General features: G+C 42.8%; 2 protein-coding genes, 1 long non-coding RNA gene and 2 other non-coding genes across 5 annotated transcripts in view; 2 read left to right on the top strand and 3 right to left on the bottom strand.

Moving 5' to 3' along the window:
* Positions 1-27573, top strand: part of LOC139579371 (uncharacterized) — a 331703-nt gene that overhangs the window by 37344 nt on the left and 266786 nt on the right. The gene's annotated exons all lie outside the window — the stretch shown is intronic.
* trnal-cag (transfer RNA leucine (anticodon CAG)) lies at positions 1519-1601 on the bottom strand. Its single transcript has one exon. It is a non-coding gene; the product is annotated as a tRNA-Leu (tRNA).
* Positions 2585-12502, bottom strand: LOC139579315 (sterile alpha motif domain-containing protein 9-like). Its single transcript, XM_071407873.1, has 6 exons — positions 12250-12502; positions 10818-11104; positions 9967-10068; positions 9310-9372; positions 9054-9108; positions 2585-8836 (listed from the first exon to the last, which is right to left on the bottom strand). Exons 2-6 carry the CDS (start codon positions 11075-11077, stop codon positions 3911-3913), a joined length of 5406 nt encoding a protein of 1801 aa, XP_071263974.1. The 5' UTR covers positions 11078-11104; positions 12250-12502; the 3' UTR covers positions 2585-3910.
* LOC139579317 (adipose-secreted signaling protein-like) lies at positions 13023-27506 on the bottom strand. Its single transcript, XM_071407877.1, has 6 exons — positions 27321-27506; positions 23563-23650; positions 23013-23149; positions 22478-22631; positions 16142-16267; positions 13023-15688 (listed from the first exon to the last, which is right to left on the bottom strand). The coding sequence occupies exons 2-6, from the start codon at positions 23579-23581 to the stop codon at positions 15615-15617; spliced, it is 510 nt and encodes a 169-aa protein (XP_071263978.1). The 5' UTR covers positions 23582-23650; positions 27321-27506; the 3' UTR covers positions 13023-15614.
* On the top strand, positions 16881-16957 carry trnaa-ugc (transfer RNA alanine (anticodon UGC)). The gene has a single exon. It is a non-coding gene; the product is annotated as a tRNA-Ala (tRNA).

Below are 27573 nucleotides of genomic sequence, written 5' to 3' on the forward strand. Positions count from 1 at the left end.
AGGCTACTCACAATCTGTAAAGTTTGGAAAGTTGCAGCTTGGGCAATTGCAGACATTGAGCTCAGTGCTGACATAATATTTTGCCCTTTATATTCTAACAACACCTGTCACCAATGAATTGAAATATGTTTTAAAATATTAGCAAAACTATAACAGCACTATTTTCAAAAAACAAAAAACTATGCATTGCAGAACTATGCAGAATATATAAGAAAACAACATGTACCAGATACACATTTGGACTTGCAAATAATAAAGAAGTAGGCTATGCAGGTTACTTAGAGTTTGCTGTTCAATTCTAGGTTTTGGAGTGTAGATCTGTCAGGTACTTAATGAGAGTCTGTCCAGAGAACACCTACCTCAGTTGCCTTTATACTGTCAGGCTATGTGGTGTCTGTCACAAACTCAGCCCCACACAACCAATGATATACAGTATATAAACCCTGGCTTGCTGATGCTGTATTTCAATAGTCTATTGAGAGGCTTTGAAGCCACCGGTCGGTCATATTGGCACTCCCCAGTAGGAGCAGTGCTCCATAGGAATGAATGGAATTCTACAGTATTTCAATTAAAGGTACACTATGCAGAAATCTCTCTGCCATTTCCTGGTTGCTAAAATTCGAATAGTTTGCCTAATATAAGTTTGTGACAAAACAAGCGAGTATAGTGTAGAGTCATTGTACCATCGAAACTGCTGTGAAATATATTTTCAGCTGTTTGAAGCTGGTGAACTAAACCTAAAGTTAAAGATGCAAAAACGAAAGTTAAGAATGGGAAGAATAGAAATAGAGCACATAGAATAGATCTACAGATTCTTAGACGTGATTTCAATGACAATGACCGATCTATAACTCATATTTCTATCTGAATTTGGTGGGGTCACCCAAAAAGTGACCTATTGCAGCTTTAAATGTTTAAAGAACAAAATTACATGTATTTAAGTATTGTTTTGTTGTGGTGGGGATAGTAACATTAGTAATATAAAAAATCTATACTTCAAAATCTATTATTATATATATCTTAATTTTTTATTTGTATGTTTACCTCACATAATATAATTGTAAAGTATGCATTTAGGTGTCTGTAATAGAATACATGTGGCAAAAACAAATGTAGACATTAATACATGCATTTCTATAGCTTCCAAAATATGTTTTTGCAAACTGTGGGGGAGTGCCAAGATGGAGGCACGCTGGCTTCAACACAGCGCCCCCTATATGTATTCTAGTGTATTTATAAATTATTGGCACAACTCCATGCTTGACTATTCTCTTTGCATTTATACATGTTGCAAAATCAGTGCAGTGGTTAGTTTACCAAACCATAGTGTGTATTGCAGTGACTCATTCACAGTCATAGACTGCTTTCAATGTAAGGAAACAAATATCTTAAAAAAGTAAAATGGTTGAACTGTACCTTTAACTTTTGGGTCAAAGTGTCTTAACACTGAACAACATTTTCTGACATACATTTCTGAAAAGCAATGAAAAGCATATTGCATCTACATTACAAAAATAATGTCAGAAGTGGGATTCGAACCCACGCCTCCAGGGGAGACTGCGACCTGAACGCAGCGCCTTAGACCGCTCGGCCATCCTGACATACAGACTGCTTGCTAAAGTACAAGTACATGAAGGTTGACCGCCCACTCTAGGTTATTTTACCATGAGTCTTTTAGACAATACTAAAATTATCATACATTGTAAAAATGAAGAACTTTATCCGCGCTTTTACGCTACCATTGCATAAAGCCACGCCAAACTTTTGCTATTCATGATGTTTTACAAAGACATGCCTTCATAATAGCGAACCTTGCGTTGGTTTGCTTTCGTTTAGATATCCGGTAAATAGCCTACTTTTTTAGCTATCTATCTCTAGCTTTATAATAAATGTTTCTTGCTGTCTTGCTGCTATAAAGGAGTAGCAGTAGCTAGCTACGTCTGTTAGGCTATAGTTTTGGGAACACTAACCCCTACAGGACTTTGGTTTGGAAGTTTATTACGTCGTAATGTGAGAAAATGGCAGACAGACAGATTTAGTAAGTACACAAGTTTACGGACACTACATGTTGTCTACCTGTTTTCGGGCGAAAAAAAATCGTATTTATGTATGTTTTTTTTTTTTTTACAACAACCATTATTGTATTGGACAGCTTGACTGAGAGAAAGCCTACATTCTCACGATCAGCACCTCACACACGTCTTTGGTGGACCCTATTGTTTAAACAAATAATAACAAGAATACCTAGTTAACACGTATTCGGCCCCACACTGTCAGTGTGTGATTTGTGTTGGTCCAGTAGAGGGTGCTGTCAGACCAGTTATTTTGAAAAACTGTATTTCAGTGACTGTAAAACAGACTAAAATAAAAAAAATTGTAGCAAAATAATAAAATCATTAAATATAGTCTCTGTCTGCCTGCCTGCTGTGTTGGCATTTGAAAAATACAATTTCTACTGATCAGGACCAGTACATTCCAGGGATGGTCATGTTGTATAGTTTTCCAGCTGAAGATTGGCAAATAGTAAGATATAGAAAAGCCAGTGGCACATGAAACATTTTCTGGGAAATTAAACACAACATCATAATCAAACAGTGCTTTACTGTAGGTTAGGAATATACATTTGGCACAATACCAGGGTCAAAAGTGTATAGTGGCCGAGGTATATTGGTCATATACCACACCCCCTCGTGCCTTATTGCTTAATTCTATATTTTTCTACTGTATCTTAGTCCATGACGCTCTGACACCGCTCGTTCATATATGTATATATTCTTAATTCCATTCCTGACTTAGATTTGTGTGTTTTGGGTATATGTTATGAAATTGTTAGATATTACTTGTTAGATATTACTGTGAAGTCGGAGCTAGAAGCACAAGTATTTCGCTACACCTGCAATAACTCTGCTAAACATGTGTATGTGACCAATACAATTTGATTTGATTTGATTTGAAATGTGTCACAAATTAAAATATTAAAATATTTTCAGTAGGGTGCAAGACATGCAGGTAACATTTTTTATATAATCATAATTCTTTACAGAACATTCAGAGAAAAAATACCCCCCAAAAAATATATACGTATATATATATATATATATATATATAGTAATGCAATCCTCTTTATTCCATGAACAAACATTGACAATAGGTTACTACGCAATTTAATGTATTTAGACAAACAACTGAAGAAGCTACATAACGTGCAGAAAGTCAATATGCCTTGTAACATAATAATCATCCCATACTTTCAACAAACACAATGCTAAACCATAATACATGTTTTAAGCATTGAATAGTTGCACGTGGTTTATAGGTCTACAATCCTTGTTCATTGGTCTGCTACTGTATTTTACTGTATGTTACAATTAGAGGGACTTAGAGACAGAATTAGAGGTATTTAGAGACAAAATTACAGGGACATACAGAAAAATGACAGGGACTTAGGGACAAAATTACAAGGACTTAGAAACAAAATTAGATGGACTTAGAAACAAAATTACAGGGACTTACATATAAAATTACAGGGACTTCGAGACAAATTTACAGGGACTTAGAGACACAATTACAGGGACTTAGAGACACAATTACAGGGACTTAGAGACATTGCAATCCATTCTGATGCAAGATTGATTATCATTGTTTCACCTCTAAAAGCATGAATGATTCATTGCTGCATGTCACACGACACCTGTTCTCTCTGCTTTGATTATATCCAGGTGGTTGAGGTTGGGTTTCCTCACACAGTGACAAGAGCACACTGGTATCTTACTTAATGTGATTCTGTCCTGGTTCACAGACATTCACCCCAGTCAAAACCTCTAGGCCTATATAACTTCAATGGAAGCCTTTCCTTTCCCTAAGTGTGAACGCTTGCGTCCCTTCCTCAGTCTACCTGATGGTAAGCTGTTTACCGGTCATTTTCATACTTTACGTCATAAGCTACGGGTCCCTCCATGGTGAATCCAAGGTAAAAGGAGACCTCCTCCGTGCTGCATCCACTCCGGACTCCACCAAGGTATACTGGACGCACTGAGATTTTCAGATTGCCTCCGTAGTAAACATAAATGTCACCGTTTTCAGTTTTCCCTTTGACCCGTAGTAACAGGTTTTGTATCTCAGGATCCCTCCATATTGCTCCACTTTGCCACAGTTGATGCGGGTTTGGGGGTCTATCTTTGGATGAGGCCTTCTTGTGTGAGGTTTTGGGTCCCTCTTTGTACAGCAAATGATCAAGCTTGCCTTTGTGAATTATTCTCCTCAGTCCTCTTGATTTCCCGAGGTAGAAATGTGCGATGCAAGTCTTCGCCGGAAACATGTGGGAGAAGCGACGATGGAAAGATTTTTTCGATGAAGTGACATACGTGCCAATGTTTTTGAACGTTGTGGTGCTCTCAAGCAGGTTGTCCTTTCTTGGCCACATCAGCAACATTGAGAGGTAGTACAGCTCTGTGCAGTTTGAATGGGTTCCCTCTTCTTGCAGTGCCTCGTTGAGAAGGGAGACCAGCTCCTCGTACCTCTTCAGCAATGTTGAGCTCTGCTTAATGCAGTGAAGAACAATGTTTGCAAGGATGAAATTGATCCGGTCAGCCATGAGTTTCCGTGTAGAATTTTGAACAATGAACTGCCATTTCTTCAGAATTAATTCAATTTGATTCCCATTCTTCTCATTCAGATACTGGAGAAGACCAGCAAATGAATCTGCTCGCTTTTGCTCCAAATAGTTTCGCTGCTCCTCTATCTCCTGCCGGATACTCAATTTTGGTTGACTGGCCCTTTCAGAGGCCCTCTCTTCTCCCGAGGAACAGAAGATGTGAATGTACTTCTTGAAGAGCTCTGATACTTTTCGTTTGTTTCTGTCTTCTGCTGTCTCCTTCTCAATTGACCTTGGCTTCAGGTATGTGAAGTAGTTCTCAAAAAAAGTGAACATCTCCTTCAGCCGTGGCTTCAAAGAGACCAGGAATTTCTCGTGGTCTGCCAGAACAGCAATGAATTGATCATTTGTACTGTTTGTTGTTTCATGAAAATCACTCACTGGCAAGTGGTTTTTGAGGAACTGCAGCATTTTGTCTCGCTGGAGTGCGTCACTTTTGTTGAAAAAAGGAATATCTTTGATGATATCTAAAACAATCATTGAAACTTCCATTTCACCGACATACCCAGATGTGTTGTAGGTTCGTTGCCTCTTTCTGTTGGGCAGATCAAGGGAATCCATTGGCTCATCCTTCTTTGCGAGTTCCTGTGAATCTCTGAATGCTTTGGTGGCCTGAAATGCTAATTTTAGGCATTTGTCTAACCCTTCTGGAGTGAGCTCCTCAGCATGTTCAATTTCATATTTTAGGTGGCTTTTGTACACCTGTCCTAATGTGTCAGCAATGTAAGAATTGTACATTTTCTGCTGTGCATCCTTGGCCCATTGCAGAGCAGATATATAATCCTTCTCTTTCAGATAGAAATGCCTTGCCAAAGCTTGTGGCAGAGTTGCGTTTTTGTCAAATCTCTTTGTTGCTCTTACAAGAACTTCTTTGATTTGGCTGATTCCCTCATCCGTCTGTATGTCTTCAATCAAAGGAGAGAACAGTGTATCTTTGTCATGTCCAAGTTCCTTTCTTTGCCGTGTGATCAGCATACTTTGGATGTTTTGAACCAGGATATCCTTACCCATGCCAGATTTGTACAGCAAGTCACAGTGTAACAGATTGGTTGTTATTTCCCCCAGTTGAAGCTTGTGCTTTCCGGTGAGTACTTTGAGGCAATTACTTGCAATCCTTTGGTGTAGAAACCGAACTGCCTGATAGGTGCCGTGCTCTTCAATGTTGAAGTGGATCAGAAGCGTGGAGTATGGGTTCATTTTGTCCTCAAGTGTTTCTTTTCCCCACAGAGCATTCCTAATCCCCACAAACTCCTCACAGAGGGACAGGGCCATATAGGAGCCGTTCACATATGTATTTAGCAAAGCTAAGAGTGAAAATAGCTGTCCTTCTTTTCTGGAGGTGTCAAGGTCTTTCAGGGTGTTGCACACCAGATTCTCTATGTACTTCTCACTGAAATTGTTTGTCATGATCATGAAGGCGTAGAACGTTTCAGGTTTCTGATGGTGACCTTTGAGCTCTTTCAGTTTCACCTCAAAGAAGCTCTGCTCTTTGGTGGAGAGTTTGTTGATCATGAAGACGTTGTCAAGTCGGCTGTTTCTGGAGCTCACTGCAGGAATCTGTGATCTCTCACAGTTCAGTATGATGACCATCAGAGTCTCAGGTTTTTTCTTCTCGTTGGCTGCACTTAGTATGCATCTCTGTAGGTCTTCAACGTCCTCCCAGTTGTCCACCAAGAGTAGAACAGGAGTATAACTCAACTGCTTCTCTTTGCCACAGGTCAGCAGGTGTGTGACTTGGACTGCGATCTCACTGTTCTGTGCTGTGGTGTTTTTCAGAACGGCACATCTGAATTTACATCTCAAGTTCCACAACACGTGCATGGCCAGTGTTGTTCCACCACAGCCTGGATGATGGAAGAGGTTTATTATTATGCATGGCGATGTGTACCCCTCTGTAGGTGTGATCAGGTTGTGAAGATCCTCATACTTGTCACGTTTGATAAATGGCAGACAACCTGGCCTCTCGGACAAGTAGAAGTTCCACCAAGTCACTTGTCCGCCTCTGTAAAAGTCCTCCTCCGTGTTGGTCTTGAATTCCTCAAAAGTGTCCTTGGTTTCAATTTCAGTGTTCTCACATTCATTTTCACTCAGTATATCAAGTACGGTCATCAGCTCTTCATCTTTTTGTGTCAGGAGGACCGAACTGGAGCCAGAAGATGGCAGATATCTCCTAGAGGACCGTGTCTGAGGTTCTTTGATTTTCCTGATGGTGCAGTCGATTTCATTCAGGCTCAATTCGTAGATACATTTACTGGTGATATCCACTTTGCAGCGAGTATTTATCATGTCTCTCCATTGACTGAATACATTTGAATCTTTGCATATGCAGAGCATATTATCCTCACCCTCAAGAGTGCGATAGATCGCACAAAAGGCCTCAAGTATAGGGCTTGAGATGTCAGTGACTCCTGAGTGAAGCATGAACACCACAAGTAATCTGTCTTTCGACAAGACATCTGGATTGCAGAGAAATGAAACCATATCGCTGATTTCTCCAGCACGTTTCTTCAGCCATTCACTGGTAGTGAAAGGTCTGTCTGCTTCACTGACCTCATTTGCTCGACCATTACAAAAGACCCAGCTCGTCTGCTTAAACAAGTTCAGCTTTCCGATAACAGTGGAGACACTGTCATTGGTATTGTACATTCGAGGGTAGTGAACATTAGCTATGCGATCTGCTCTGTAGAAACTGCATGTCCCGTTCATGTCAGATTCTGGGTCAAACTCGAGCACTGCAAACAACTTCATCTCTTTCAAAAAACCCAAATGTTCAAGTTGACTGGGGTGGCACTTGTTTGTGACAACTATAACTTGCAATGAGTTTTCAAGTGTGTCTCTCCCATGAGTTATCAATTGTTTTAGCCTCTGTCCTTGGTGGTTTTGGTTCGGCAGCTGACAGTTGCTCTCCTCTTTTGACTTGCGTGCTGATGACCAATATTTGACTTCCTCTGTCAAACCTCTCATCTTCTCCTGAAGACTTCTGGGATTATTGTCTGCAATAATGTTGATGCTCTTTGGGCCTTGTCGAATAAATAGACATTCAGTTTTGTATTCTTCTCCATTTAGTTCAGATATTATTGAGGTATAGAAAAGCTTCTCTTGAGTCTGTGAATAACTTGGGACAACATCAACTTCTATCACCCACTTGTCTGAAGTCGCGCCATCCAGACGTTGAACCTGAAAGAATTTTGGAGGCCTGATGCATGCTCTTGCGATGTTTGTTTCTTCTCCAAAGTGTTCCTTGAGACGCAAGTCAAACTTGTCTGTATACATATTGAATGATGGCAGGTTTTGCCCAATCACCTGTCCATGCATGTGTCCGGACCCGCCTGTCACCCCAAAATGAATGGTCCCATTGGTGCGAGAGTTCATGCAGGCTGCGGAAAAACGAAACACTTCGTTGCTGAACTTTTCCAGGATATCTATCTCACTGGCTTCCTCTGTGCTTGGCAGGATCTTGTACTCATGTACCGGGTCAATGAGATTGCTTGGACCGGATTCAGGGGGGAGGGTATAATTTTGTATGTATGTGAACGATGGGTCGTTTTTGTCAAAGGGACGTGGGGGACATATCCTCTTCTCCAGATTCGGAGCAGTTTCTCTCGAGTGGTCAAATGATGAGATGGAAGTCTCACTTTGTCTCGTATTGTCCTCCATATTTCCATAAGCTGGAATGGATTCCGACTCTCCCATTGGCAGTTTAATGGGGGATGCAACATCTGAATCGGAATGTCTCAGTTCTTCCACTGATGTCCATGAAGAGCTTAGACTTGGAGCCACCGACTCCGATTTCACACTGTCAGAATCCAGAGTTTCCTCATGTGACCCCATCCTAGCTTCTGGTATGGCTCTACATCTAAATCTCTCCTGTCTTCTGAAGGGGTCACTCTCAGGGGATCTCATGCTTCTCCCTACACTCTCCAAGTAGTTTCTCAGTATCTCTACATTTTTTATGATTTGAATCGCAGGCCCAAACTTAACACCTAAATCAGTCAAGTCCTGTTTCTCAATGCAAACCAGGCTAGCTCCTGACACATCCTGTTCATAAAGTTTTGTTGCGACCTCAGGGAGTTTGAGGCTACTAGTTAGCCACTCTTTCACATGCTCCTTTGTCCAGTCTTCGATTCTCTGTGGGAATTCTCTGAGGTCGCTGACTCTGTTCATGCCATGATGTTCTGTAAGCTGAGAACCCAAGAAATAAAAACGATCATCAACATATGCAGTTGTATTTATTTTTAAACCAATTAACAGTTACTGTACCTGCACATATAGTTGATTTTTTTTTTATTTGCCAAATCACCAATGCCTATTGTTTATTATTATTGAAACTAAGAACAATCCACTGAATATACATTTACTATGAATACATATAGTTTCAGCTTAAAACTTGCAATCATACCATTGTTGCATGCACTCCACCAATGGACAGTTGTGTTGTGTCTGATGTCATCATCCTACAATAGGTGGAAATACATTAGGTGGAAATACATTCATTTGAAATTAAACAAATTGATGTTTTGGATCACCTCAAATGTGTTTTTTTATACATACATGCATGGTATTGTGTATTTTCATTTTGTAGATTTTTTTATGGTAATGAATTCCTACATGACACACTTTAGATACTTTAAAAATCATAAATTAATAAAGATTACCTTGAAGATGACTGGTCACTCCTCATTGACACACAGCTGGATGTAGGTGAGTCTGCTCCCTCCCTGCAAAACAATTAATTGAGGTGTGTTTTTAATCAAGCCTATGCTCAGGATGTACAGTCGCTTTTACCGATCTGCAAGATATCTATTAGAAATCACATATTCAAAGTGTCTCCGAGTAGGAGTGCTGATCTAGGATCAAGTCCCCCTTGTCCAATCATTATTATCTAATTGATAATAGGCAGAATTTACCACACACCCAAACCAATTTAGTGAAGGTGCTGGAGTCAAAATTCTAAACTGGAGAAACAGGAAAAAGTCGCTGCACAATTCCAGTCAGATGCAAAAGTATTTATTTAATTGTGGCTGAGCTTTCGGTCAGTCAACCGTCATCAGACCATATGCAAAATAATATTCAAAACTGAGGCTAATCAAAACTGATGCTAATCAGTACTGATGCTAATTAAAAATGATGCTAATCAGTACTGATGCTAAACAAAACTGATGCTAATCAAAACTGATACTAATCAGTACTCCTACTCTGAGACTGTGAAAACGGGCCCAGACCTTTTTTCTTTTGTGCCGTGACCTCGTGGAAGTGGATTGCCTGACATATTGACACATTGCAACATCCTCATTGTGAAAATCCTAAATTACCTGCGATTGGGAATAAACTCTCTCTTGTAGTTTATAGGTGGATCCATTGAGCGGTCACTCCTCATTGACACACAGCTGGATGTAGGTGACTCTGCACCCTCCCTGTGAAAAATACAGTTAGTACCCTAACCCTATAACATAGCTTGTAAAGACAGCTGGAAATCAGGACCCATATTCACCCATATGCAGTCTCCTTATCCCTTGGTTTATGGAGATTTTAGCCTGGGGCTGTGCAAGTGTTCACACTTGCACATTCTAGCACCAGCCTTAGCCCAGGGCTAGCTGGTCTTGCTCCGGAGCAGGGTTAGGTCCAGCTTTGTAGGACTAGACCCAGAAACACGGTGCCAAAATAGCCATTGTGAAACGGGGTCAAGAATATAATATTTCACTGTCCAATCACAATAGCTGCATTTTCACTTAATTTGCATATTCTTGTGATGAGTTCTGCACGCTATTTTAATAAGTACATTTATACTATTTCATCCTTCCATCCGAGGACAAAAACCTGACAAAAAAACAAATACTTTCATTGGTGCGAAAACATTGGTTGCTATGGCTAACAAAAACGGTTGCTATGTAGGCAGGCTAACGTCTGCTCCCCACTGTCCCCAGGTATTTTAGCCCAGGATTAACAACTGTTAGTGTGAACACAGGAATAGCTAGCCCAGGGTCAGTCTTAGCCCAGGGCTAAGAACATTGCAGTGCGAAAAGGCCTAAAGTGTCTCGGACTAGCAGTGTTGATCTAGGATCAGTTCCCCTCAATACATATAATATTATTCATTATGATCTAAAAGGCAAAGCTGATCCTGTAGCAGCACTCCTACTCTGAGACTGTGAATCCAGGCCCAAACCTTTTGTCTCTTGTGCCATGTCCTCGGTGGAAGTCAATTGGCTGACCCATTGAGTGATCACTCTTCATTGACAGACAGCTAGGTGACTCTGCTCTCTCCTCCTGGGCCACCAAGCCCTGTTTACCAGGGCAGAGAAGACTTGACCCTGCAACTTCCTCATTATACTCCTGTGGGGCAGTGGGACTACTATGTAGCCAGTGGCGGACATGTTCATTCTTCCCACTCTCTGCACCCTCAGAAGATACAGTGTTGTCACTCATCCTGTCTCGACACCAGCATTCAGGTTCCTGACAAAGAAAACGAAGCGAGAGGGGTGAGAGGAAATATCCGAAAAACCGCTCTTTAGCAGTAACTTCTTTATTGAGGAAAAATGTATTTACTGTGACTGTGATATGTGGTTGTCTCACCTACCTGTCTTAATAAGATGAATGCACTAACTAACTGTAAGTCGCTCTACATAAGAGCATCTGCTAAATGACTAAAATGTAAAATGCTCTTTAGCCATGTATCAAAATCTCCCGCTAACTTCATTCCCTTTCTGAAACTCTCAGCATCGAAACAAGCGGAAGCAATGTACCGGACTTCTTGTCTAAATCATAGAGAAACAGGTCTAGTAAACGCACATTCCCATACGACCACAACAAACTAATACCTCTCCTCTGTATATAAACCACTTGGGATACTCTTGTAGAAAATGTATTGTTTCCCAAACGTGGTAGTTATGTTGTTTGTATAAAAGGTGTATCATATTGTGTCACCTTCAATAGGCAGACTGTGCCATTCCCATACAGTAGAAAGCTACAGTTTCTACAATAGCCAAAGTGGATGAAAGTAATCTGGTTACTCTCTCCTATGGTCCAGGGATACAAAATCAGACACCTCCCCTCGATGACTCAGCAGTGGTTGCACATGCAGTACATTTCATTTGACAGTCATTCCAACCCGGAACTTCAGCTTCTCATATGAACTTGTGATTTGAATAGTGTTATGGTTATTTGACAACGGCTTACTTCCCAAACATTACTATGAAAAGAAAACAAACCTATTCATTGCCTATCCCTTCATCAAACATGGCGTAGACTGAATGAAAGCTTGTCTTTCTGCATTCCAGAGACACATTATATACCAGGGAGTGTACTGTAACTGTGTACTGTAGACGTGCTACGTCAAATAAGATTTCCCCTCAGGAGCCATTTGATTTCAGTACGCTATTGAGTAAACTTGGAACTTCCTCACCCACGGATTATGTCTGATTTATACATTCAGAATCTCAGTTATTGCATGAGAAATAATCGGTAGGATTATTATTATAACGAGCTAAATGTAATTAGGCTGCATTCATTTGTAATAATTAGACTAATTACAGCAATATTTTTAGTTTAGAAAACATTTGTGTCGACAATAACGAAATATATCCAAGACAGATCCTTACCACTCAGAGTCCTAACTTTACTCATATCTGCAGTTTGAAAGGTGTGCTCTTAGATCCTGTGCAGCCACAGAAATATCAGTAACCGTTTCCCCGCAGGATTCTTGACAATGAAACACTAACTCGTCACGTATTCTGGGCCGCACTTAGAAGGTGCCAAATTTAACCCCAGAAGCAACTAATACAGGAGAAATGTGGTCTATTTAGTAGCTCACAGCTAGTAGATCCTTAGCCTGCGTCTGAAGAGGTGTGGAGGCTGTTATCCGATGATACTTTAGACCTACCCATGATCTCCATATAAGGAAACCAAAGGGCAGAGTTAGGGTGTGTGGGAGGTATCTTTGGATATATATTTCAGATACTTGTGTCTTGGATTAAAATACGTTAGAAAGTAGAATGCAAAACCTATTGACTCCGGTATGATAAAATAAGAAAGAAAAAGTTTGAGGAGCTTCTTCTATGCAGGGTCGTTTGTGTTTTCTACTCGTCTTCAACTCTCGGCTGGACTGTCTTGTTTTTTTTATGAAGGCAAAGAGTCTGGGAATTGAGCCAGTGGACCAGTTTTGTGCTGGCTCAGTGCCAGTGTTTCTGCCCTCTCCGATGCCATCTCCATTACATTATCTTTGTGGCTGTCGTCTATACTTGAACACCACCGCTAATCTTCAACAACCACAATGTGTATATAATACCTTATCACGAGTCAAATAAAATAATATGGATCCTGTAGGACACAATGAACTGTAGGACACTGGAAAACAATAGTGTACATCTACAGGTTAACAGTTGACATGATATTTTATTTACTGACGGAGATATTGGAGAATCTAGTACGATACAGAGACAGTTTTGCAGGACACAGACTAAAAGGCATACTCTTACATAGTTGGTAAAGGTGGCGCTCACACAGAACACATACTGTACAACGAGTGGACAAAACATTAGGAACACCTGCTCTTTCCATGACAGACTGACCAGGTGAATCCAAGTGAAATCTATGATCACTTATTGATGTCACCTGTTAAATCCACTTCAAATCGGTGTACATGAAGGGGAGTAGACAGGCTAAAGGATTTTTAAGCCTTGAGAGAATTGAGACATGGATTGTGTATGTGTGACATTCAGAGGGTGAATGGGGGGTGCAACTCAATATTAGGAAGGTGTTCTTACTGTTTTGTCCACTCAGTGTAAATCATAATACAATGACAGGTTATATTGACGTGCATAATTCAAATGTTAAATCATATTTCTGATCGTTTAAGGCTGGTTAACGCTTGGCTCTTGTTGCAGAACGACAGAAGGGAAGAGAAGCAAAGAGCTGCAGTGCCTGGTTATATAATGAACCTACAGTGGAGGTTGGAAACACATTGGCTCCCTCACTGAGCAATGTGTCATTTTAGATTTTGGGAACTGTAAGTGATCATGGACACCTTGGTCTTCATTACAGGGCTAATCACAAAAAAACAGTGCGTGTGTGTGTTTGTGTGTCAGAGGAAGCTGGTGGGAGGAGCTATAGGAGGATGGGCTCATTGTAATGGCTGGAATGGAATTCGTGGAATGGAATCTAACGTGGTTTCTATATGTTTGATACCGTTCCACCTGTTCCATTCCAAGTCTTTACAATAAGCCGTCCCTATAGCACCTCCCATCAGCCTCCTCGGGTGTGTGTGTTTGTGTGCCACTACGGGTGCATGCATGTTTGTGGCTAAGTGCAGGTAAGTGCTGGTTTTGTTCCACTACGACAGCTGGTCTCTACAGGAGGGGGTGGGAAGAGATACATGGACGGACGATGGCTGGTCTCTACAGGAGGGGTAGATATAAAGGGACGGACGATGGCTGGTCTCTACAGGAGGGGGAAGATATAAAGGAACGGATGATGGCTGGTCTCTACAGGAGGGGGAAGATATAAAGGGACGGACGATGGCTGGTCTCTACAGGAGGGATAAGATATAAAGGAACGGATGATGGCTGGTCTCTACAGGAGGGGGAAGATATAAAGGGACGGACGATGGCTGGTCTCTACAGGAGGGGGAAGATATAAAGGGACGGACGATGGATGGTCTCTACAGGAGGGGGAAGATATAAAGGGACGGACGATGGCTGGTCTCTACAGGAGGGGGAAGATATAAAGGGACGGACGATGGCTGGTCTCTACAGGAGGGGTAGATATAAAGGGACGGACGATGGCTGGTCTCTACAGGAGGGATAAGATATAAAGGAACGGATGATGGCTGGTCTCTACAGGAGGGGGAAGATATAAAGGGACGGACGATGGCTGGTCTCTACAGGAGGGGGAAGATATAAAGGGACGGACGATGGATGGTCTCTACAGGAGGGGGAAGATATAAAGGGACGGACGATGGCTGGTCTCTACAGGAGGGGGAAGATATAAAGGGACGGACGATGGCTGGTCTCTACAGGAGGGGGAAGATATAAAGGGACGGACGATGGCTGGTCTCTACAGGAGGGGTAGATATAAAGGGACGGACGATGGCTGGTCTCTACAGGAGGGGGAAGATATAAAGGGACGGACGATAGCTGGTCTCTACAGGAGGAGTAAGATATAAAGGGACAGACGATGGCTGGTCTCTACAGGAGGGGGAAGATATAAAGGGACGGACGATGGCTGGTCTCTACAGGAGGGGGAAGATATAAAGGGACAGACGATGGCTGGTCTCTACAGGAGGGGGAAGATATAAAGGGACGGACGATGGCTGGTCTCTACAGGAGGAGTAAGATATAAAGGGACGGACGATGGCTGGTCTCTACAGGAGGAGTAAGATATAAAGGGACAGACGATGGCTGGTCTCTACAGGAGGGGGAAGATATAAAGGGACGGACGATGGCTGGTCTCTACAGGAGGGGGAAGATATAAAGGGACAGACGATGGCTGGTCTCTACAGGAGGGGGAAGATATAAAGGGACGGACGATGGCTGGTCTCTACAGGATGGGAAGATATAAAGGGACGGACGATGGCTGGACTCTACAGGAGGGGGAAGATATAAAGGGACGGACGATGGCTGGTCTCTACAGGAGGGATAAGATATAAAGGAACGGATGATGGCTGGTCTCTACAGGAGGGGGAAGATATAAAGGGACGGACGATGGCTGGTCTCTACAGGAGGGGGAAGATATAAAGGGACGGACGATGGCTGGTCTCTACAGGAGGAGTAAGATATAAAGGGACGGACGATGGCTGGTCTCTACAGGAGGAGTAAGATATAAAGGGACAGACGATGGCTGGTCTCTACAGGAGGGGGAAGATATAAAGGGACGGACGATGGCTGGTCTCTACAGGAGGGGGAAGATATAAAGGGACGGACGATGGCTGGTCTCTACAGGAGAGGGAAGATATAAAGGGATGGACGGCTCATTTCCTTTTTTCTTTCTCCGCCCCCAGACACCGCACCCCCTCCAGCAGCATAGGAGTACCATGGTGACGATCTACAGAGAGAGGGAGAAGGGGATGGAGGGAGAGAGAGGGAAGGAGGGAGAGGGTGGGGTAGATTGGGTTGGTGGGTAAGAGATAGGGCGAGAGAGAGAAAGAGGGAGGGAGGGAGATTGAGAAAGAGAGCGGAAGAGTCACTGTTATTTTGCTGAGTAAAGGATCATATTGAGTGTGTGATGTAGAGGAAGTTGCAGAGACCTCTTAGTTCACCAGAGGGTGCTGTCCACCCTTTAACACTGACAGGCCATACATAGTACATCTGTTGCATAATAGCATTTAACTCAGCAGTATGCCTTGCTGTAAATACCATAAGTAAGTGGTAACTAACTGCAGATATTTCCCCTATTAACACAGGGTTACTGCCCAGATGATCAGTATGTGTGTCACTGTGTGTGTTTCTGTGTGTATGACTGTGTCCATACATGACCAGGCACACAGGAGTAACTCACCCATGACCCGGGCCTGTAGCCTGACCCGCAGACGTTGGTCCTTCTTCCCCCGGCTGACCAGGGTCAGCTCCTCCTGCAGCACCCCCTCCTGGTGGGTGGTGTACTCACACGTCACCTTCACCCCACCTAGAGGGAGGGAAGGAGGGGGACAGCAGGAGATGGCAGATGGACCAAGAGAAACAAGGAATGGATGGAGAGAGGGAGAGAGACAGGGAATGGACGAAGAGAGGAAGAGAGACAGGGAATGGATGGAGAGAGGGAGGGAGACAGGGAATGGATGGAGAGCGGGAGGGAAATAGGGAATGGATGGAGAGAGGGAGAGAGACAGGGAATGGATGGAGAGAGGGAGGGAAATAGGGAATGGATGGAGAGAGGGAGGGAGACAGGGAATGGATGGAGAGCGGGAGGGAAATAGGGAATGGATGGAGAGAGGGAGAGAGACAGGGAATGAATGGAGAGAGGGAGGGAAATAGGGAATGGATGGAGAGAGGGAGGGAGACAGGGAATGGATGGAGAGCGGGAGGGAAATAGGGAATGGATGGAGAGCGGGAGGGAGACAGGGAATGGATGGAGAGAGGGAGGGAGACAGAGGTAAAAAAAGAAAGGGAGAGAAAGAAAGAAAGAAGGAGAGAAAGATGGAGACAGTCAATAATAAAAGTACAGGAATGTGCGGGGAAAGAGTGACATGAAGACAGAGACAAAAAGGCATCAAAACAGACAGAAGTAACGTAAGTAACGTGGTCCCGTGTGGCTCAGTTGGTAGAGCATGGCGCTTGCAACGCCAGGGTTGTGGGTTCAATTCCCACGGGGGGACCAGGGTTCAATTCCCACGGGGAGACCAGGATGAATATGTATGAACTTTCCAATTTGTAAGTTGCTCTGGATAAGAGCGTCTGCTAAATGACTTAAATGTAAGACTGAGAGACAGTAGTCTATTGAGTATTTACTTCAATGTAATTGGCCATAGCTTCCCCACATACCATAAAATCTGTGTCTGAAATGCCACCATATTACCTATATAGTACACTAATTTGATCAGGGCCTATAGGGAACATTCAATGTTTCAAGTTAATAGAATAGGCTGCTATCCAGGACACAACCCAGGGTTTTCTTACAGGAAGCCACTCTGAAAGCCCAGCGGGGAGCTCAGATTCTTTCCCCCTAAAATTCAAATGGCGCTTTATTCCCTACATTGTGTACTACCTTTGACCAGAGGTCTATGGGCCCGCCGTATGGGCCCTGGTCGAAAGCAGTGCACTGTATAGGGAATAGGGTGCAGGGGAACATTTGGGATGAAGCCAGGGAATCAAATCAAATTTTATTGGTCACATGTGCCGAATACAAAAAGTGTAGAACTTACAGTGAAATGCTTACTTACGAGCCCATAACTAACAATGCAGTTGGAATAAGAAAAATAAATAAAAGTAACAAGTAATTAAAGAGCAGCAGTAAAATAACAATAGTGAGACAATATACAGGGGGGTACCGGTACAGAGTCAATGTGCAGGGGCACCGGTTAGTCAAGGTAATTGAGGTAATATGTACATGTAGGTAGAGTTATTAAAGTGACTATGCATAGATGATAGCAACAGAGAATAGCAGCGGTGTAAAAGAGAGGGGGAGGGGGGGGGGGGGTGGAGGCAATGCAAAAGCATCTCCTCTTCTGGTCTCATTTCTCTCTGAATCGATTCAGGGCTGAAATGGGAGCTGATGGATTGATCTCTTTGGTTTTTGTTCCCTCTCTGGTAATGACTGTCTGATAGTGGTTACTTTCCTCTGGTAATGACTGTCTGGTGGTGGTTATATTTCTCTGGTAATGACTGTCTGATAGTGGTTACTTTCCTCTGGTAATGACTGTCTGGTGGTGGTTATATTCCTCTGGTAATGACTGTCTGGTGGTGGTTATATTCCTCTGGTAATAACTGTCTGGTGGTGGTTATATTCCTCTGGTAATGACTGTCCGGTGGTGGTTATATTCCTCTGGTAATGACTGTCTGGTGGTGGTTATATTCCTCTGGTAATAACTGTCTGGTGGTGGTTATATTCCTCTGGTAATGACTGTCTGGTGGTGGTTATATTCCTCTGGTAATGACTGTCTGGTGGTGGTTATATTCCTCTGGTAATGACTGTCTGGTGGTGGTTATATTCCTCTGGTAATGACTGTCTGGTGGTGGTTATATTCCTCTGGTAATGACTGTCTGGTGGTGGTTATATTCCTCTGGTAATAACTGTCTGGTGGTGGTTATATTCCTCTGGTAATAACTGTCTGGTGGTGGTTATATTCCTCTGGTAAGGACTCTCTGGTGGTGGTTATATTCCTCTGGTAATAACTGTCTGGTGGTGGTTATATTCCTCTGGTAATGACTGTCTGGTGGTGGTTATATTCCTCTGGTAATGTCTGGTGGTGGTGGTTATATTCCTCTGGTAATAACTGTCTGGTGGTGGTTATATTCCTCTGGTAATAACTGTCTGGTGGTGGTTATATTCCTCTGGTAATAACTGTCTGGTGGTGGTTATATTCCTCTGGTAATAACTGTCTGGTGGTGGTTATATTCCTCTGGTAATGACTGTCTGGTGGTGGTTATATTCCTCTGGTAATAACTGTCTGGTGGTGGTTATATTCCTCTGGTTATAACTGTCTGGTGGTGGTTATATTCCTCTGGTTATAACTGTCTGGTGGTGGTTATATTCCTCTGGTAATGACTGTCTGGTGGTGGTTATATTCCTCTGGTAATGACTGTCTGGTGGTGGTTATATTCCTCTGGTAATGACTGTCTGGTGGTGGTTATATTCCTCTGGTAATGACTGTCTGGTGGTGGTTATATTCCTCTGGTAATAACTGTCTGGTGGTGGTTATATTCCTCTGGTAATGACTGTCTGGTGGTGGTTACTTTCCTCTGGTAATAACTGTCTGGTGGTGGTTACTTTCCTCTGGTAATGACTGTCTGGTGGTGGTTATATTCCTCTGGTAATGACTGTCTGGTGGTGGTTATATTCCTCTGGTCATGACTGTCTGGTGGTGGTTATATTCTTCTGGTAATAACTGTCTGGTGGTGGTTATATTCCTCTGGTAATGACTGTCTGGTGGTGGTTATATTCCTCTGGTAATAACTGTCTGGTGGTGGTTATATTCCTCTGGTAATAACTGTCTGGTGGTGGTTATAGTCCTCTGGTAATAACTGTCTGGTGGTGGTTATATTCCTCTGGTAATGTCTGGTGGTGGTGGTTATATTCCTCTGGTAATAACTGTCTGGTGGTGGTTATATTCCTCTGGTAATAACTGTCTGGTGGTGGTTATATTCCTCTGGTAATAACTGTCTGGTGGTGGTTATATTCCTCTGGTCATGACTGTCTGGTGGTGGTTATATTCCTCTGGTAATAACTGTCTGGTGGTGGTTACTTTCCTCTGGTAATGACTGTCTGGTGGTGGTTATATTCCTCTGGTAATGACTGTCTGGTGGTGGTTATATTCCTCTGGTAATGACTGTCTGGTGGTGGTTATATTCCTCTGGTAATAACTGTCTGGTGGTGGTTATATTCCTCTGGTAATAACTGTCTGGTGGTGGTTATATTCCTCTGGTAATAACTGTCTGGTGGTGGTTATATTCCTCTGGTAATGACTGTCTGGTGGTGGTTATATTCCTCTGGTAATAACTGTCTGGTGGTGGTTATATTCCTCTGGTTATAACTGTCTGGTGGTGGTTATATTCCTCTGGTTATAACTGTCTGGTGGTGGTTATATTCCTCTGGTAATGACTGTCTGGTGGTGGTTATATTCCTCTGGTAATGACTGTCTGGTGGTGGTTATATTCCTCTGGTAATGACTGTCTGGTGGTGGTTATATTCCTCTGGTAATGACTGTCTGGTGGTGGTTATATTCCTCTGGTAATAACTGTCTGGTGGTGGTTATATTCCTCTGGTAATGACTGTCTGGTGGTGGTTACTTTCCTCTGGTAATAACTGTCTGGTGGTGGTTACTTTCCTCTGGTAATGACTGTCTGGTGGTGGTTATATTCCTCTGGTAATGACTGTCTGGTGGTGGTTATATTCCTCTGGTCATGACTGTCTGGTGGTGGTTATATTCTTCTGGTAATAACTGTCTGGTGGTGGTTATATTCCTCTGGTAATGACTGTCTGGTGGTGGTTATATTCCTCTGGTAATAACTGTCTGGTGGTGGTTATATTCCTCTGGTAATAACTGTCTGGTGGTGGTTATAGTCCTCTGGTAATAACTGTCTGGTGGTGGTTATATTCCTCTGGTAATGTCTGGTGGTGGTGGTTATATTCCTCTGGTAATAACTGTCTGGTGGTGGTTATATTCCTCTGGTAATAACTGTCTGGTGGTGGTTATATTCCTCTGGTAATAACTGTCTGGTGGTGGTTATATTCCTCTGGTCATGACTGTCTGGTGGTGGTTATATTCCTCTGGTAATGACTATCTGGTGGTGGTTATATTCCTCTGGTTATAGCTGTCTGGTGGTGGTTATATTCCTCTGGTAATAACTGTCTGGTGGTGGTTATATTCCTCTGGTAATGACTGTCTGGTGGTGGTTATATTCCTCTGGTAATGACTGTCTGGTGGTGGTTATATTCCTCTGGTAATGACTGTCTGGTGGTGGTTATATTCCTCTGGTAATGACTGTCTGGTGGTGGTTATATTCCTCTGGTAATAACTGTCTGGTGGTGGTTATATTCCTCTGGTAATGACTGTCTGGTGGTGGTTACTTTCCTCTGGTAATAACTGTCTGGTGGTGGTTACTTTCCTCTGGTAATGACTGTCTGGTGGTGGTTATATTCCTCTGGTAATGACTGTCTGGTGGTGGTTATATTCCTCTGGTCATGACTGTCTGGTGGTGGTTATATTCTTCTGGTAATAACTGTCTGGTGGTGGTTATATTCCTCTGGTAATGACTGTCTGGTGGTGGTTATATTCCTCTGGTAATAACTGTCTGGTGGTGGTTATATTCCTCTGGTAATAACTGTCTGGTGGTGGTTATAGTCCTCTGGTAATAACTGTCTGGTGGTGGTTATATTCCTCTGGTAATAACTGTCTGGTGGTGGTTATATTCCTCTGGTAATGACTGTCTGGTGGTGGTTATATTCCTCTGGTAATGACTGTCTGGTGTTGGTTATATTCCTCTGGTAATGACTGTCTGGTGGTGGTTATATTCCTCTGGTAATGACTGTCTGGTGGTGGTTATATTCCTCTGGTAATGACTGTCTGGTGGTGGTTATATTCCTCTGGTAATGACTGTCTGGTGGTGGTTATATTCCTCTGGTAATGACTATCTGGTGGTGGTTATATTCCTCTGGTTATAGCTGTCTAGTGGTGGTTATATTCCTCTGGTAATAACTGTCTGGTGGTGGTTATATTCCTCTGGTAATGACTGTCTGGTGGTGGTTATATTCCTCTGGTAATGACTGTCTGGTGGTGGTTATATTCCTCTGGTAATGACTGACTGGTGGTGGTTATATTCCTCTGGTAATGACTGTCTGGTGGTGGTTATATTCCTTTGGTAATAACTGTCTGGTGGTGGTTATATTCCTCTGGTAATAACTGTCTGGTGGTGGTTATATTCCTCTGGTAATAACTGTCTGGTGTTGGTTATATTCCTCTGGTAATGACTGTCTGGTGGTGGTTATATTCCTCTGGTAATTCCGATCAGAGCATCACTCTCCATGGGTCGGATGGCATTTGTGGGGAACAGGGGATGGAGAGCAGATCCAAAGAATGTAGAATAGGTGATAAAAGGGGAAGAGGTAGGGAAATTGTCAACTTTGGGCCAGACAAGTACTCATTGGGGACAGGGGATGGAGGGGGAGAGTGGAGTGGGAGAAAAGGTAGAAGAAGGAAGGAGACCTTCGCCAGTGATCCAGACAGACATTCAAGTTTCACAGGTTTGATAACATACCGGTTACTTTAATAATAGGTTACAGTAATGACAAAAATCCGGTTACTGTAATAGTAGGTTACAGTAATGACAGAAACAGTGTCTTGTTATGGTGGTAATATGTTTGTTGGCAGAGACATGGGAGATCAGATATGCCTTGTTAGTGGTTTTCTGCCACTTTCAGGTCTACACTGCACCCATCTTTACGAGTATATCCATTTACTCAATTCATATCCATTTGGACAAATTGGATCCTGTACAAGGAACACAGAAGCAATCATCTCAGTTTCTATCCTGGGTCGCATTCAATAGGCTTCGAACAGTATAAAAACTGACTGAAACAGGAAGGGACTACCTGGACTCCAATAACAAACACTAATTTTCCATTGCAAAACGGTTTAACGTTTTCTTTGGCATGCCCTAATGAAACTGGTCTCCCACGTACCCTCTGGTGTGGGTGTGACACGGTTGACTTTGAGGAGGGGTCTGGGAGTCGGTGATGAGGAGGAAGGGAGGGAGCACACATCTTTCCCCAGCACAGGCAGCTCTGGGAGGGTGAAGACGATCTCATAACGATGCAGACTCCTCAGGAACCCTACCTAGACAGACAGACAGACAGACAGACAGACAGACAGACAGACAGACAGACAGACAGACAGACAGACAGACAGACAGACAGACAGACAGACAGAGGGAGAGAGGAGAAACACAGTACAAATTACATAAACACTTATTAAATACTCACACACTTCTTATGAAATGCGTTAAGGAGTTCTTATGAAGGTACCGATCAGGGGTGCATTCAGCAGGGCATAACGTTATAGACATATGTTATGAAGAACAAACATGGCTCTATGACCTGTAGAATAAGGAACCATGTCTGCTCTATTCATTACATTTCAATCTGCAATGTTCAACAATGTTTGCCTACTGAACTTGGCACAAGGAATTCGAGCATTCGTATTCCAAACCCCGCCCACCTTAACCAAGAAGTTCCCATCAGGCTCTGGGAGAGCAGGGATGGACGAATCGTTGGCTTTGTCCTCACGGTGAACAGGGGAGCCCATGGCATCCTCGTCGTCAGGGAAACGCACGCTTCCTCCCTTCGAGGTCGACCCTGGGGAAGAGGCAGTAAGAGCGTGACTCGGTCAGGGACAGAAATACACACACAGGCACGTACTGTACACATGCACACGCATACAGTATAATTCATGCATGGCGATGCAGCTGTATACGACTGCAAGTTTTCATTGCGCTTTTATGAGAGAGAGAGAGTGAGACAGAGAACGAGAGAGCGAGAGAGAGAGGGAGAGAGTTAGTGTTTTGGTCCATCAGTATAACTTAGGTCTGACATTGCATTAGGGCTTTACAAACAAAGGGAAGGGAATTGAAAATCCATGCACTTAGAGACAATCGCTGGCAGATAAATGAATTAATGTTTGGGCGAGAACAGTTGCATTCACACAGACAGAGGGGCAGACGGACAGACAGACAGACAGAAACAGACACACATAGAAGTCAAGGACTCACCCTTCCTGCCTGTTGCCATGTCAATGTCAGGCCAGGAATGATGGATCACACTGTATCAGTCTGAATTTGTGATGTCATCATTACCCTCCTTCAGAGAACATGACAAGGAACAATGTAAGGAGATAGAGAGAGAGGGAGAACAAGGGAGATGGAGAGAGAAAAAGGGGGAGCGAGATGAGGAATGAAATAGGGGAAGAGTGAGGTGAGAGAGAAAGAGACCAAGTCACAATTTCTTTATAAAGGTGACAGCTCCTCAACAACAGTTTCTTCTGGCTTCTGTCATTTTCTGCCAAAAAAGTTCCCTCAGACTCAACCACCTCTTAGAACTAGAAGTAGGACAGAGTAGCCCCTAGGCCTAGACACTAATCTAAGGTCAGTTAAACACTTTCCCCTCTAATTACGGTCATGATTTGGGTATAAGCGATGGCTGATCCTAGACCTGTGAATCAAAATAGGAAAAGCACTCACACATCTGAGGTTACTTGTCGCATGGTGTTTGGCAATAATTCTATGATATTCTTAACGTAAAAGTCGAATAAACTAAAGTGTCACTGGCAAAGTCATAATGGTAAAGTGGTTTATTTTCTTTAGCTCTGGGCCAGGTAGCAGCTTCTACCCAAAAGTACTCTGGTACTGTAGCTTGTCAATCTGCTGGATAGAGCCCTAGACTGAGTTCCAAATGGTACCCTAGTGCATTTCTTTTAACAAGGTCCCATAGGGGAATAGGGTGCCATCTGTTCCGCACGTCAACAATAACCTTTGACCTTTAATTTAATCCTACTGCGGCTTTATCAATATCATTAGAAGCGCCCAGCTGTGAGTCCAGTCCAGTGTTGCAGACAAAGGCGCGGCTAAACGACTCACTGACCTGCTCACTAAAGATGCTTATCTCTGCCCCCAAAGCTTACCGGTGGGATTAGAGGAAGAAACTAGAAAGAGTAATATCTTACAGTTTTACCATGGGGAGTTGGGTACCTAGCCTAATTCACACAATCCTCTCTAATACGGAAACACTGGAGGGGGAATAGCCTTGAGTGTTATGTAACCTAAACTAGAATGGGGAGAAAATAGAACACAGAACAGAGAGAAGCTCATTCCATTCCTCATTCAAACTCAATCCCCTCTATTTATAACGGACTTAATGTACCATCGACAGTTATCCAGTTGTGGAAAAAGTACCCAATTGTCATCTTTGAGTTAAAGTAAAGACCCTAATAGAAAATGACTGAAGTGGAAGTGAAAGTAGTATACTACTTGAGTAAAAATCTAAAACGATCTGGTTTTAAATACACTTAAAGATGCACCATGCAGAAATAACTCCATCATTTCCTGGTTGCTAAAATTGTAATAGGTTGCCTAATTCCAGTTTGTGGCAAAACAAGCAAGGCGAGAATCATTGTACCATGAAAACTGCTGTGAAATGTATTTTCCATAACCCAAAATATGTTATTTTAAGCTGTTTGAAGCTTGTGTACAAAACGGAAAGTAAAAGAGGCAAAAACAAAACTTAAGAATGGGAAGCATAGAAATGGAGCACATAGAATAGATACACCACTTCTTAGACTTGCTTTCAATGAGAATGACATATCTATCACTCACTTTTCTATGTGCATTTGGTTGGTGTCACCCAAAAAGTTACATATTGTAGCTTTAAGTATCAAAAGTAGAAGCTATAAATCCTTCCAAATTCCTTATATTACAAACCAGACGGCACAATTTCCTTTTTTTTAATGGATAGCCAGGGGCACACTCCAACACTGACCACCAGACCATTTACAAACGAAGCATCTGTGTTAAGTGAGTTCGCCAGATCAGAGGCAGTATGGATGACCAGGGATGTTCTCTTGATAAGTGTATGAATTGGACCATTCTTCCATGTCCTGCTAAGCATTGGAATGTTATCGAGCGGCCTAGCCTACTGTTGGTGTCAGGGAAAATAAGGCCTAGTAAAAAGTACAGTCCATTCGGAAAGTATTCAGACCCCTTCACTTTTTCCACATTTTGTTACGTTACAGCATTATTCTATTTTTTTTAAATATATTTTTTATCAATCTACACACAATACCCGATAATGACAAAGCGAAAACAGGTTTTTAGAAATGTTTGCAAATGTATTAAAAATAAAAAGCATAAATACCTCATTTACATAAGTATTCAGACACTTTGCTATGAGACTCGAAATTGAGCTCAGGTGCATCCTGTTTTCATTGATCATCCTTAAGATGTTTCTACAACTTAATTGGAGTCCACCGGTGATAAAATAAATTGATTGGACATGATTTAGAAAGGCACACACCTGTCTATTTAAGGTCCCACAGTTGACAGTGCACGTCAGAGCAAAAACCAAGCCATGAGGTCGAAGGAATTGTCTGTAGAGCTCCGAGACAGGATTGTGTTAAGGCACAGATCTGGGGAAAGGTCCCAAAAAAATTCTGCAGCATTGATGGTCCCCAAAAAAACAGTTGCATCCATCATTCTTGGAGTGGCTTCGGGACAAGTCTCTGAATGTCCTTGAGAGGCCCAGCCAGAGCCCGGATATGAACCCAATCGAACATCTCTGGAGACCTGAAAATAGCTGTGCAGCGACACTCCCCATCCAACCTAACAGAGCTTGAGAGGATCAGCAGAGAAGAATGGGAGAAACTCCCCAAATACAGGTGTGCCAAGCTTGTAGCCTCATACCCAAGAAGACTCAAGGCTGTAATCAATGCCAAAGGTACTTCAACAAAGTACTGAGTAAAGGGTCTGAATACTTATGTAAATGTGATATTTCATTTTTTTGCAAACCTGTTTTTCTTTGTCATTGTGGAGTAGTATGTGTAGATTGATGAGTTAAAATAAAAAAATTCAAATAAGGCTGTAACCTAACAAAATGTGGAAAAAGTCAAGGGGTCTGAAAACTTTCAGAATGTACTGTTGTAGGCTTCAAGTAAAGTACAGATATCCCCCCCCAAAATAATTAAGTAGTAGTCTACTTCAAAGTATATTTTACTTTGTTACTTTACACCACTGCAGTTATCAATGGGACCTGGACGCATTGTGCAAAGGCATCGCGGTTGGTAGGCTTCTACCTTATTTGACACTGTCACTGTTCTACATACAAATGCGGCACTGTTGGGAACGACCCAGCCCCGAGCCGCCACCACCGCATCAACAGAGAGGGACATCGATACGTGCGCCGTCCGGGACATTTTTGACCGGTTTTAGACAAATTACAAAATACTTGCGAATGGGTAGTGTTCCTTCGGCTGCTTGGGTTGTTTATTGAATATATAGCCAATTCAATGCTGTTCCTTTCAATCACATAGCCCACCAGTGTTTTTATTCTAATGTTACAATTTCCATATTGACGATCACACACACTGCATGCCCATTGGATGGAGTGCGCATCAAAACTGGAACATAGGTACAGAGTTGCATTTGCTGTCGTTTCAACGGATGGGCAAAACGGCAACGAATAGATTTGGACAACAACAACATATTCGTTATATTGTCATTGTGACATAAATCAAATCGAATATATTCAACCTGAGAGAGACAGACAGACAGATGGGCAGATAGCCTAGCCTACAGACAGACAGACAGACAGATGGGCAGATAGCCTAGCCTACAGACAGACAGACAGATGGGCAGATAGCCTAGCCTACGCCCAGTTAGATGTCAATACGATATGAACCTCCGAACTGGATTCCCCCCAGGTGCAAGAAAGCGTTTATGAAAATGTGCAACGTAATTAAAAAACCTATCGAAGCACTTACCTCTTTGGAGATGTGTTCAGTGCTTAGTGATGATGGTATCTGACAGTGGAAAGCGTTACCATCCCAAACGGCATGCTGCTTGCTGTGTTTGTCTGATCTCTTATTTCCGAGGCTCTACTCAGTCTCCTCTCCAGCTCTCCTCCGACCGACCGACGCAGTCTACAACAGCCATGCATGGCGCGTCGCTTTCTCGGTGACCTATAGCTGCAGTCTTTGGCGGATGCAGGCATCGCGAGGAGGGGAAGTTTTTCAA

The sequence above is a fragment of the Salvelinus alpinus genome, chromosome 6 (assembly GCF_045679555.1).
Source record: "Salvelinus alpinus chromosome 6, SLU_Salpinus.1, whole genome shotgun sequence".
Lineage (NCBI taxonomy): Eukaryota > Metazoa > Chordata > Actinopteri > Salmoniformes > Salmonidae > Salvelinus > Salvelinus alpinus.

Bases quoted from the DNA above. Each gene is read 5' to 3' on its own strand.
- LOC139579315 (XM_071407873.1), bottom strand. From the start codon at position 11,077: ATGAGTGACAACACTGTATCTTCTGAGGGTGCAGAGAGTGGGAAGAAT. The intron at 10,069-10,817 runs GTTTGGGCCTGG...TATTTTTCACAG, and splicing joins CATGGCACAAGAGACAAAAG to GGAGGGTGCAGAGTCACCTA. The intron at 9,109-9,309 runs GTAATCTTTATT...CACCTATTGTAG, and splicing joins AGTGACCAGTCATCTTCAAG to GATGATGACATCAGACACAA.
- LOC139579317 (XM_071407877.1), bottom strand. The intron at 16,268-22,477 runs GTACGTGGGAGA...CCCTCCCTCTAG, and splicing joins TGTCACACCCACACCAGAGG to GTGGGGTGAAGGTGACGTGT. The intron at 15,689-16,141 runs GTGAGTTACTCC...CTCTCTCTGTAG, and splicing joins GCTACAGGCCCGGGTCATGG to ATCGTCACCATGGTACTCCT.